This window comes from Oncorhynchus kisutch, linkage group LG21 (genome assembly GCF_002021735.2).
Source record: "Oncorhynchus kisutch isolate 150728-3 linkage group LG21, Okis_V2, whole genome shotgun sequence".
Classification (NCBI taxonomy): Eukaryota; Metazoa; Chordata; class Actinopteri; order Salmoniformes; family Salmonidae; genus Oncorhynchus; species Oncorhynchus kisutch.
Window position 1 is genome coordinate 31728672 of NC_034194.2, and position 12119 is coordinate 31740790.

A 12119-nucleotide genomic window follows, 5' to 3' on the forward strand; every position below is an offset into this window, starting at 1 on the left:
CATACCATCATTACTGCTCCTGCAGTCATTTTAGCCTCAATCAACAATCCCTTTTAAAATTGTGCACTTTGCAGCGCATTGCTAAAATGCTCAATTATCGCAAATAAAATTGATTCAAGTAGAGAAGTGCCTACAAAAGAGACATGTACTGTTCAGCTTGCTGGATGCCATCTTGCCTAATCTTATCTTTCTCTGCTATGATGACAAACATTTACATTTGTCATTTTGCAGACGCTCTTATCCAGAGTGACATACATTTTCCATACTGGTCCCCCTTGGGAATTGAACCCACAACCCTGGCGTTGCAAGATCCATGCTCTACCAACTAAGCTACATGGAGGAGAGGCAGGAGTTACGAAGACCAGTGGTGGAAAAACTGCTGTCCTTCAGGGTCACAGCCAAGCTATTTGTCGTCTCGTCCTGGTACTCTCCCTGATATTGATCATTTCTCAGTACTTATTAACCATTATAAACTGGGTGGTTCGAGCCCTGAATGCTGATTGGCTGACAGCCGTGGTATATCAGACAGTATTCCACAGGTAAGACAAAACATTTATTTGAACTGCTCTAATTATGTTGGTAACCAGTTTATAATAGCAATAAGGCACCTTGGGGTCTTGTGATTTATGACCAATATACCACGGCTAAGGGCTGTGTCCAGACACTCTGCGTTGTGTCATGCTTAAGAGCAACCCTTAGCCGTAGTATATTGGCCATATACCACACCTCCTCAGGCCTTATTGCTTAAGTGTCCAACACACCTGGCTTCCCAGATTAAGGGGCAAGAATGAAAGTCAGTAGACACTGAGGCCTGAGGGGTACACTCTTTGAGTCCTTAGCCCAGAAAAGCATGTGCATATCATCTAACCAAGTGTTCACTAACCTTTTCTGGGTCAAGATCACTTCCGGAGTCAAAATACAAGCCGAGATGTGTCACTCAGATTTTTTTTTACATGACTGAAAAAAACGTAATCCTATGCAACATTAAGATATTGAAAACAGTACTGTAGCAATGAGGTTTGTGCAGTAGGCTATAGGTCCAACACATTATCACTGCATATTGACTTTACTTGAATTGCCCTGCCAAAACATTTTTGTTTGGACCATTAAAATATATTTCATATTTCAAAATTTGAGGTAGGCTATGTGATCACACCGGTTATAGATCAATTGTTGTATTACTTGTGAGCATACATTTACAGCTGAGTGAGCATACATTAAAATACATTTTATTTTAATTTAGTTTACTGGGCTGATGGTGCCTGCATCTGATGGTCAGTCTCAGTGGAGGTAGAGAGAGAGCAGCAGACTGACGATCTGCCTTTCAACGTCACTCCGCTCTCCTTTTTCTCTGCTGACACCGTCTTCCAGCTGATGGCGAAACTCGAGTCACACTGCATTATTTAAACGTAAAGATGGCGCCGACGTTTTACATTCTCCCAACCAATTGTGCAATTTTGTAAGTTTTCTTGCGTAACTTATTTTTTAACTTATTGTGTATATAATGTTGCTGCTACCGTCTCTTATGACCAAAAATAACTTCTGGACATCAGAAAAGCGATAACTCACCACAGACTGGAAGAAACGTTTTCCTTTAACGAGTCCGACGAGAAGGATATCCTGCTTTCACTGGAACAGGCCCAGATCCACGCCTTTTGCGTGAAGAAAAGACGCTGGAAAAGGGGAACCAGATTGGGGATCCTTCTGAGAAGCCGGAGGCGAATGAGTAAACTCCCAATGCCTTCCATTCTCCTTGCTAATGTGCAATCATTAGAAAATAAAATTGATGACCTACTATTAAGATTATCCTACCAACGGGACATTAAAAACTGTAACATTTTATGTTACACCGAGACGTGGCTGAACAAAGAAACAGACAATATAGAGCTGGCGGGATTTTCCATGCAGAACAGAGACGCTACCTCTGGTGAGACGAGGGGTGGGTCTGTGTGTCTTTTTTGTCAATAACAGCTGGTGCGCGATGCCTAATATTAAAGAAGTCTCGAGGTATTGCTCGCCTGAGGTAGAGTACCTTATGATAAGCTGTAGACCACACTATCTGCCAAGAGAGTTCTCATCTATATTATTCGTAGCCGTCTATTTACCACCACAAAGTGAAGCTGCCACTAAGAAAGCTCTCAACCAACTCTATAAGGCCATAAAAAAAGAAGAAAATGCTCACCCAGAAGCAGTGCTCCTAGTGGCCAGGGACTTTAATGCAGGTAAACTTACATCAGTTTTACCATTTTTTTTACCAGCATGTCACATGTGCATCCAGAGGAAAAGAAATCCTAGATCACCTTTACTCCACACACAGAGAACACAGAGATGCATACAAAGCTCTCCCCCGCCCTCCACTTGGCGAATCTGACCACAATTCTATCCTCCTGATTCCTGCTTACAAGCAAAAACTAAAGCAGGGAGTACCAGTGACTCACTCAATACGGAAGTGGTCAGATGACGCAGATGCTATACTACAGGACGGTTTTGCTAGCACAGACTGGAATATGTTCCAGGATTCATCCAATGGCATTGAGAAATACATCACCTCAGTCATCGGCTTCATCAATAAGTGCATCGATGACGATGTGCCCACAGTGACCTTACATACATATCCATTACATACATACATTATTTACATACATATCCCAACCAGAAGCCATGGATTACAGGCAACATCCACATCGAGCTAAAGGCAAGAGCTGTCACTTTCAAGGAGCGGGAGACTTATAAGAAATCCCGCTCTGCCCTCAGACAAACCATCAAACAAGCAAAGCGTCAATACAGTGTACATTTTTTTTATCACACTCGTCAGATGTGGCAGGGCTTGAAAACTATTACGGACTACAATGGGAAACCCAGATGTGAGCTGCCCAGTGACGCGAGCCTACCAGATGAGCTAAATGCCTTTTATGCTAGCTTCGAGGCAAACACTGAAGCATGCACGAGAGCACCAGCTGTTCACACCAGCCGATGTGAACCAAACCCAGGACGTGTACTCAAAGCATGCGCGGACCAACTGTAAAGTGTCTTCACTGACATTTCCAACCTCTCCTGACTGAGTCTGTAATACCTACACATTTCAAGCAGACCACCATAGTCTCTGTACCCAAGGAAGCGAAGGTAACCTGCCTAAATGATTATCGACCCATGGCACTCACTTCGGTAGCCATGAAGTGCTTTGAAAGGCTGGTCATGGCTCACGTCAACAGCATCCGGACATCCTAGACCCACTCCAATTCGCATACCACTCCAACAGTTCCACAGATGATGCAATCTCAATCGCACTCCACACCGCCCTTCTCACCTGGACAAAAGGAACACCTATGTGAGGATGCTGTAAGACGTGAGTAACTGGTGGCAGGGAAGTCAAACGCAGGAGAGCAGAACGTGGTGAATAGCTGGAGCAGTTTAATATATAAAACTAACGGCAAGTAAAACAACAAACACATGGGTACAAAAACCATAGCGCACCAGTAACACACAGCACGAATAACTTACAAATAAACAATTCCCAACAAGGACATGGGGGAAACAGAGGGAACATATACAACATGTAATTAGGGAATTGAAACCAGGTGAGTGTGAAAACAACACAAAACAAATGGAACATGAAAAATAGATCGGCGATGGCTAGAAGACCGGTGACATCGACCGCCCGAACAAGGAGAGGAACCGACTTCGGCAGATGCTGTTCATCGACTACAGCTCAGTGTTCAACACCATAGTGCCCACGAAGCTCATCACTAAGCTAAGGACTCTGGGACTAAACACCTCCCTCTGCCCCAGGTGGTAAGAGTAGGCAACAAAACGTCTGCCACGCTGATCCTCAACACTGGGGCCCCTCAGGGGTGTGTACTTAGTCCCCTCCTGTATTCCCTGTTCATCCATGACTGGGTGGCCAAACATGACTCCAACACCATCATTAAGTTTGCCGACAACACAATAGGCCTGATCACCGACAACAATGAGACAGCCTATAGTGAGGAGGTCAGAGAACTGGCTGTGTGGTACCAGAACAACAACCTCTCCCTCAATGTGAGCAAGACCAGTAGCTGATCGTGGACTACAGAAAAAGGCGGGCCGAACAGGCCCCCATTAACATCAAAGGGACTGTAGTGGCGCGGGTCGAGAGTTTCAAGTTCCTTGGTGTCCACGTCACGTACGAAATATCATGGTCCAAACATACCAAGACAATCATGAAGAGGGCATGACAAAACCTTTTCCCCTCAGGAGACTGAAAAGATTTGGCATGGGCCCCCAGATCCTCAAAAAGGTCTACAGCTGCACCATCGAGAGCATCCTGACCGGTAGCATCACCGCCTGGTATGGCAACTGCTCAGCATCTGAGCAACAAGGCGCTACAGAGTGTAGTGCAAATGGCCCAGTACATCACTGGGGCCAAGCTTCCTGCCATCCAGGACCTATATAATAGGTGGTGTCAGAGGAAAGCCCATAAAATTGTCAGAGACTCCAGTCACCCAAGTTATAGACTGTTTTCTCTGCTACCGCACTGCAAGCGGTACCGGAGCGCCAAGTCTAGGACCAAAATGCTCCCACAACATGATGCTGCCACCCCCGTGCTTCACGGTTGGGATGATGTTCTTCGGCTTGCAAGCATCCCACCTTTTTCCTCCAAACAAAATGATGGTCATTATGTTCATACGGTTCTATTTTTGTTTCATCAGACCAGAGGACATTTCTCCAAAAAGTAAGATCTTTGTCCCCATGTGCAGTTGCAAACCGTAGTCTGGCTTTTTTATGGCGGTTTTGGAGCAGTGGCTTCTTCCTTGCTGAGCGGCTTTTCAGGTTATGTCGATATGGGACTCGTTTTTACTGTGGAAATAGATACTTTTGTACTTGTTTCCTCCAGCAACTTGACACGGTCCTTTGCTGTGGTTCTGGTATTGATTTGCACTTTTCACACCAAAGTACGTTCATCTCTAGGAGACAGAACGCATCTCCTTCCTGAGCGGTATGACAGCCGAGTGGTCCCATGGTGTTTATACTTGCGTACTATTGTTTGTATAGATGAACGTGGTACCTTCAGGCATTTGGAAATTGCTCCCAAGGATGAACCAGACCTGTGGAGGTCTACACTTGTTTTTCTGAGGTCTTGGCTGATTTCTTTTGATTTTCCCATAATGTCAAGCAAAGAGGCACCGAGTTTAAAGGTAGGCCTTGAAATACATCCACAGGTACACCTCCAATTGACTCAAATGATGTCAATTAGCCTATCAGAAGCTTTTAAAGCCATGACATCATTTTCTGGAATTTTCCAAGCTGTTTAAAGTCAGTCAGTTTAGCGTATGTAAACTTCTGACCCACTGGAATTGTGATACAGTAAGTGAAATAATCTGTCTGTAAACAATTGTTGGAAGAATTACTTGTGTCATGCACGAAATAGATGTCCTAACCTACTTGCCAAAACTATAGTTTGTTAACAAGAAATGTGTGGAGTGGTTGAAAAATGAGTTTTATTAAATCCAAACTAAGTGTATGTAAACTTCCGACATCAACTGTATGTGCTGAGTAAGGACTTAAACATAAACTCACTCATAAAAAAGCATCTCTTTGCTGTATTTGTAGACAGTCTCTCTCTAGTAATGGTTTTAAACGTTTTTAAATCTCATAACTTTGCTGTAGCTTCCTTTTATTCCTGCTACGTTACTGCAGACACGGTCATCTGAGCCATCCGATTGGTCAGCGGTAGGCCTATATTGCACTTGATTTGCTCTAGGGGCCCATGGGGAAGACAGAGTTTGTCCCTTCAGACACATGAAACGGTTCAAAATCTGAACACTGAATCGGGTGCACCTACAGCCAACTGCACAAGAGGAATACAACAAAAAATAGGAACGCAATGCTTTAGAGTTGGGTTTTTTACAGAAATATTTGGAGATCGACTAGAGATGCCTTGGGGATCGATCAGTCGATCACGATTGACCGGTTGGTGACCACTGATCTAACCCCTCTACTGACCCGAGAGAGAGAGAGAGAGAGAGAGAGAGAGAGAGAGAGAGAGAGAGAGTAGAGAGAGAGACAGAGAGAGTAGAGAGAGAGAGAAAAGAGAGAGAGAGAGAGAAAGAGAGAGTAGAGAGTAGAGAGAGAGAGAAACAGAGAGAGAGAGAGAGAGAGAGAGAGAGAAAAACACAGTCAGACAGGTCAGTAGGACAGTCAGAGAGATGAACCGGGAGTGTGAGAGAGTGCAATCAAGAGAGAGGAGGAGTACAATCAAGAGAGAGAGGTACATTTGTCTAACAAGTCCAGTGTCTAGTGCCGAGCGATTTATGCTTTTTGAGGTCGGTTCGGTTTACGTTAGATTATTACAAAATAATTACAGTTTTCAATTTTGATTATTTTTTTAAACATTAAATGCACTATGCATTATGTGGATTGAATACTGTAACAGAATAAAACAATTAATAAAAGTCCCATGATGGTAGTGACTTCCCATTACTGCTTATCACTTATTAACCATCATTTATTCACATTACTTTAATAAAATATTTCAGTTGTTGTATATATTACATTTGTTTTATTTGATTAATTTATTATTTAATTCCAAGTCATCTGCGCAATGGATTTAGGTCATTGTAGTTAATTACAGCGTTTTATGCTCTAACCTATTGGAAATTTCAACTCCCTACTACTGTACATTGCACAGTTCAGGCGGGATCGGATTTATCTCAAGAGAAACTGTGCGATGTGCGCATTGAGCTAACAGGAAACAAAACGAATGAAATGGAATTAAAATAATTGAACTAATTGGTCAATTAGTTGTTTAAAAAACAAAAAAGAACCAACATTTCGGTTAATCACTCAGTGTCTACTCAAACTCTAGTTTGGGGGGTTCTATAGCATCAGGCTGTGTTCTGAGGAAGCCGACCAGGAGTTCATAGGTAGCGAACACCACCATGTTGACAGGGAAGGCACGTAGACAGTTGATACCCAAGCTCCTAAAGAACACCCCTGACCCCTCCATCCTGACTGTCTCTGTGATGCAGTGGACAAAGCCCTTGTATCTCTTGATATCCCTGGCTCCGTCCATCTGGAGGCGAGCCTTAATCACGTCCATGGGAGTACCCACTGTCCAGCCGGTCATACCAGCCACCCCGCCAGCCAGCATCACCCCTGTCCACTCTGAGAATCGCAAGAGATAGGGATTAGGGTTAAATGCTCTATCTATGAACTACAACAATAATTACTTTAACCATTTGTAGAGTAGAACACATTCATAAGAGGCCAACGTTGTATCCTGTTGAGGACAGAAGCCCACGCTTTGGACCAATAGAAAACCAGCTGGAGGGTCAAAAGGTAAGCTATGGACCAAATAGAATCTCACCCACCTGGTCCCTTCTTTCCAGTCGGGGTGAACCACTCACAGAGTGTGCTGTAAGTCAGGAAGTAGGTGGCGTAGGACGGTCCGTCTCTCAGCATGAGAGGCAGAGCTCCCCTGTAGAGCCCCAGTACCCCCTCCTCTCTGACGATGGTCAGGAGACAGTGGACGGGGCCGCGGTACTTGGGTTTGGGCAAGTTGGCCCCTTTTCTGGCTCGCATGGACTCTGTCTGACACTGCAGCCTGACTTTCACTATGTCACCTGGTGACATCACTGTCACCTGAGAGACCAGAATAAGGAAACGGGACAGTCAGTGAATTCACATACAGGTTGGCAGTTACTCACTAATTACACTGTAACAGGACTACCATATTTTAAAACCAAATAATGTCAATAAATCAAATAAACTGTTATTTGTCGAGTACACATATTTTGCAGATATTATCGCAGGTGCAAAAAAATGCTTATGTTTCTAGCTCCAACAGTGCAGTAATACCTAACAGTACAAAACATTACACACAATTCCCTCAAGAAATTGAGAAATAAATTAAGGAATATCAGAACAAGCAATGTCAGAGTCCAGAATATAAATAAATATGTATATTATGGTGTGTACAGACAGTATGGGCAGTATATGAATAGAAAAGGTGTGTACAGCAGTAGCTACATTGGATGAGCCTTGACTAGAATACAGAGTATACATTTGAAGTGGATAGAACAGTATGTAAACATTATTAAAGTGACCAGTGTTCAATGACTATGTACATAGGGCAGCAGTCTCTAAAGTGCAGGGTAGAGTACCGGGTGGTAGCCGGCTAGTAAAAGTGACTATGTTCAAGGCAGGTTAATGGGCGGAGGCCGGCTAGTGGTGACAATTTAACAGTCTGTTGGCCTAGAGATAGAAGCTGTTTTTCAGTCTCTCGGTCCCTGCTTTGATGCACCTGTACTGTCGCCGCCTTCTAGATGGTAGCAGGGTGAACAATAAGGTCCAAGTCTGGATAACATGACATTGTCCTCCCTTAGAAAGTAAATACATTGGTCATACAATCACAAATCCTGTGAAAGTTCATTCTGGAAAACAACAACAAAAGATTATATATCCTCAGAAATAAAACTCCTCACCGTAGCCACACCCCCGGCCAGGCCGGAGAGGAAGATTTCTGGTTTGGTGTTTGGGGTTCCTGTTCCTCCCCTCAGCTGACTGAGACACTGACGGCAGTTCCTGTACATCCCAAACACCACAGAGGAAGTCATGGAAACCGTGGTAACAGGCAGGGACATTCCCTTGAAGAAGCCATGGACCTGGAGGTACAGGACAGAGAGGAGGGTGGGTCAGTGTGCTTCTCAGTTTAGACATTAAGATAAGGTGACTGATGAACCAACTGATTAGGACTCCTTGATGGCGGAAAGGATGACACTCACCCCTTCTTTAGATAACGTTGTTATGAAGCAATGCCAAATTCCAGTGAACTGCTTCTGAGTTTGTATCCTCACCTGTCAACGTCAGGAAGAGTTCAGCCTAGCAGGAGTTATGTCATCACCAGAATAAGGCTCATGGCAGCATCTTTAGGTATGTACAGTATCAGTCAAAAGTTTGGACACACCTACAAATTCAAGGTTTTTTCTTAATTTTTACTATTTTCTACATTTTAGAATAATAGTGAAGACATCAAAACTATTAAATAACACATATGGAATCACGTAGTAACCAAAAAAGTGTTAAACAAATCAAAATATATTTTATATTTGAGATTCTTCAAAGTAGCCACCCTTTGCCTTAATTCTCTCAATCAGGCTCATGAGGTAGTCACCTGGAATGCATTTCAATTAACAATTAACATTTCAATGACAGAAAATAGCCCCAATTTGGTAAAAAGATCAAGTACATATTATGGCAAGAACAGCTGAAATAAGCAAAGTGAAACGACAGCCCATCATTACCTTAAGACATGAAGGTCAGTCAATAAATAACATTTCAAGAACTTATCAAGTTTCTTCAAGTGCAGTCGCAAAAACCATCAAGCGCTTTGATGAAACTGGCTCTCATGAGGACCATCACAGGAAAGGAAGACCCAGAGTTACCTCTGATGCAGAGGATACGTTCAATAGAGTTAACTGCACCTCGGATTGCAGCCCAAATAAATGCTTCACAGAGTTCAAGTAACAGACACATCTCAACATCAACTGTTCAGAGTAGACTGCGTGAATCAGGCCTTCATGGTCCGATTGCTGCAAAGAAACCACTACTAAAGGACACCAATAATAAGAAGAGACTTGCTTGGGCCAAGAAACACGAGCAATGGACATAAGACAGGTGGAAATCTGTCCTTTGGTCTGACTTAAGGAAAAGCAGCAAACAAGTGCTCAGCATATGTGGGAACTCTTTCAAGAATGTTGGAAAATCATTCTTCAGAAAGCTGGTTGAGAGAATGCCAAGAGTGTGCAAAGCTGTCATCAAGGCAAAGTGTGGCTACTTTACTAAATATATTTTGATTTGTTTAACACTTTTTGGTTACTACATGATTCTCTATGTGTAATTTCATAGTTTTGATGTCTTCACTATTATTCTACAATGTAGAAAATAGTACAAATAAAGAAAAACCCTTGAATGAGTAGGTGTGTCCAAACTTTTGACTGGTATGGTTTTTCTCCACTTCAATAAAACACATGAACATCAAAACACTTACCTTTACTGTATCAAGCGGATATCCCACAGCAACACCACATGCCCCTGTGTTTAGACAGAGGAATGGAAATGATAAAGACCACACACATAGCAGACTAGGTGACATTGTTATTACAATGTTATTATAGCTACCTTGATTGGTGAATGATGACATCTGTGTTAGCTAACCATCTTAATTAAGCAAACTCCAGGTGTTACTGTGGTAACATGACCACATTTCTATCACCAAATGTAAATTAAGGAGTTGCTAAGACGACTAGATACATGTATGAGAGTACATATCAGTCTGCCATGCTGATCCTTGTTTACAACATCCTAACATTGTGATGGCATATCAATTTTGACTGCCACACAACATTAAATTGATACTTTGTAATACTGTAAAAAACGTATTTGATACAGTAGGTGCATGAGGTGGCCTGGTTAATCAAGGAGGATAGACTGCCAAAGATGTTACTATGTTTAGAAACGGATTAGGATTTGGGTTTTGAGGCCTTCTGGACATTCCTGAATTGAACTGTATTGAATTCAATGTTGGACAAGAAACTGGGTTTGAATCAGGCAATGTTCCTCTCACAAACTCTACAAGCCAGAATGTTGAATACAATTTGTTGTCTATGCAGTTCGTTCTTTTGGCGGTAGGAATGTAAGACAATATATGCACAGGAAAGTATAATTACATCAACTTTTCAAAGCGCTGGTAGTGTGTTCAGATTTCTATCACCATGCACAGAACAATGTAATCACGCGCACGAGCCTGCAAGTATGCATGCATCTCATTGTATACATGTATTTGCATATTGTGCGCATGGTCATATAAATCTGAAGGCACTACCAGTGCTTTGAAAAGTTGATGTAATTATACTTCTCTGTGTACATATTGTCTTTACATCCCTACCGCCAAAAGAACCAACAGCATGAACATGGACAAAAGGTAATGTACCTTCAAATATAATTTTATTCAACATTCTGGGATATTGAGGTCGTGAAAGGAAACTTTCCTGATTCAAATGCAGATTTCTGCCCGACAGAGATTTCAATGCAATTCTAAATCGGGTTTCCAGGCAACATTCTCCTGTACAGTTATATAGACTATTATATATATAGACTCTCTATATACGCAGAGGCCTAGGCTGTTACGGTATAACCTCAAAAGCTCCCAAAAGGAGTGTGGTCACAAACTTCTATAACGAACGAACCTCTAAATATTATTGACGACGCACAGATAATTCCTATGAATTATATTTTCCATGAGCTTGTTATTCAGGGCTCGGACAACCGACATTAATATTAGGCGACGTTGTTTTTAAATAACGCTATACAGCCTCGAGATCGCAATAGGTTACGTACCTCCTATGGATCCTGCCGCGAAATCGGCGATATGCATTCTTCAATCATAAGATAACTTGTGTGAAAACGATATCACTGCATGTTTCTCATGCTTCCACTGATTGTCGTTGTGTAAACTGTTTTCCCTGTTATAGAAGGACTATTCGAGCCAGTTATGTGAAGCTTCTGCGTCCTTCACACCAAAATACCACGTGTATGTTCGGTTGAGGGTTACGAAACAGAGGAGCCGAGTGTAGCCGAATAATGCCGAAGTTGCCATTGATAGGTTCGTGCGCTTCAAAACAGCCATCGTGTCTAAGCAATGACAGTATATGAAGTGTCAAAGACACACTGAAACAGACATTGAATGGCTTTATCAAAGCTTTTGAAAAAATAATTACAAATGTAATAGGACTATAACAACATATTCAACATAAAAATTAACTATCCTTACAAATGCCCTCTAAGCAAATGTTATTCTAGCACACAACCAGTAATTGTTTAATGCTAAATATCTCAAGATACTCATTGAAGTAATGCCACGTTGAGAATCAATTCAGCTTTTTCTCTTAGAAAGAGGCATAAAGGCATATTGTGCATAAAACGAGTGTCTAAAACGGAGAACTGTTCTGAAATTCATAATGTCATTGATAAGGTTAAAACGAGAAGTTTGAAAGGTGGTAGCTATTCCATGATATGCTCGCCCACACGTGACCTTGAATGTAGGTAGTTAAACCATAACATATGGAATAGTTTCTATTTTG

General features: G+C 42.2%; 1 protein-coding gene across 1 annotated transcript; it reads right to left on the minus strand.

The window, feature by feature from the left end:
• Positions 1–6536: 6536 nt before the first annotated feature.
• slc25a47a (solute carrier family 25 member 47a) lies at positions 6537–11590 on the minus strand. Its single transcript, XM_020455334.2, has 6 exons — positions 11377–11590; positions 10028–10071; positions 8763–8834; positions 8463–8642; positions 7350–7620; positions 6537–7143 (listed from the first exon to the last, which is right to left on the minus strand). Exons 1-6 carry the CDS (start codon positions 11411–11413, stop codon positions 6830–6832), a joined length of 918 nt encoding a protein of 305 aa, XP_020310923.1. The 5' UTR covers positions 11414–11590; the 3' UTR covers positions 6537–6829.
• Between the last annotated feature and the right edge of the window lie 529 nt (positions 11591–12119).

Bases quoted from the DNA above. Each gene is read 5' to 3' on its own strand.
- slc25a47a (XM_020455334.2), bottom strand. From the start codon at position 11,413: ATGCATATCGCCGATTTCGCGGCAGGATCCATAGGAG. The intron at 8,643-8,762 runs GTGAGTGTCATC...CTGTACCTCCAG, and splicing joins CAACGTTATCTAAAGAAGGG to GTCCATGGCTTCTTCAAGGG. The intron at 7,621-8,462 runs GTGAGGAGTTTT...CTGGTCTCTCAG, and splicing joins TGGCCGGGGGTGTGGCTACG to GTGACAGTGATGTCACCAGG.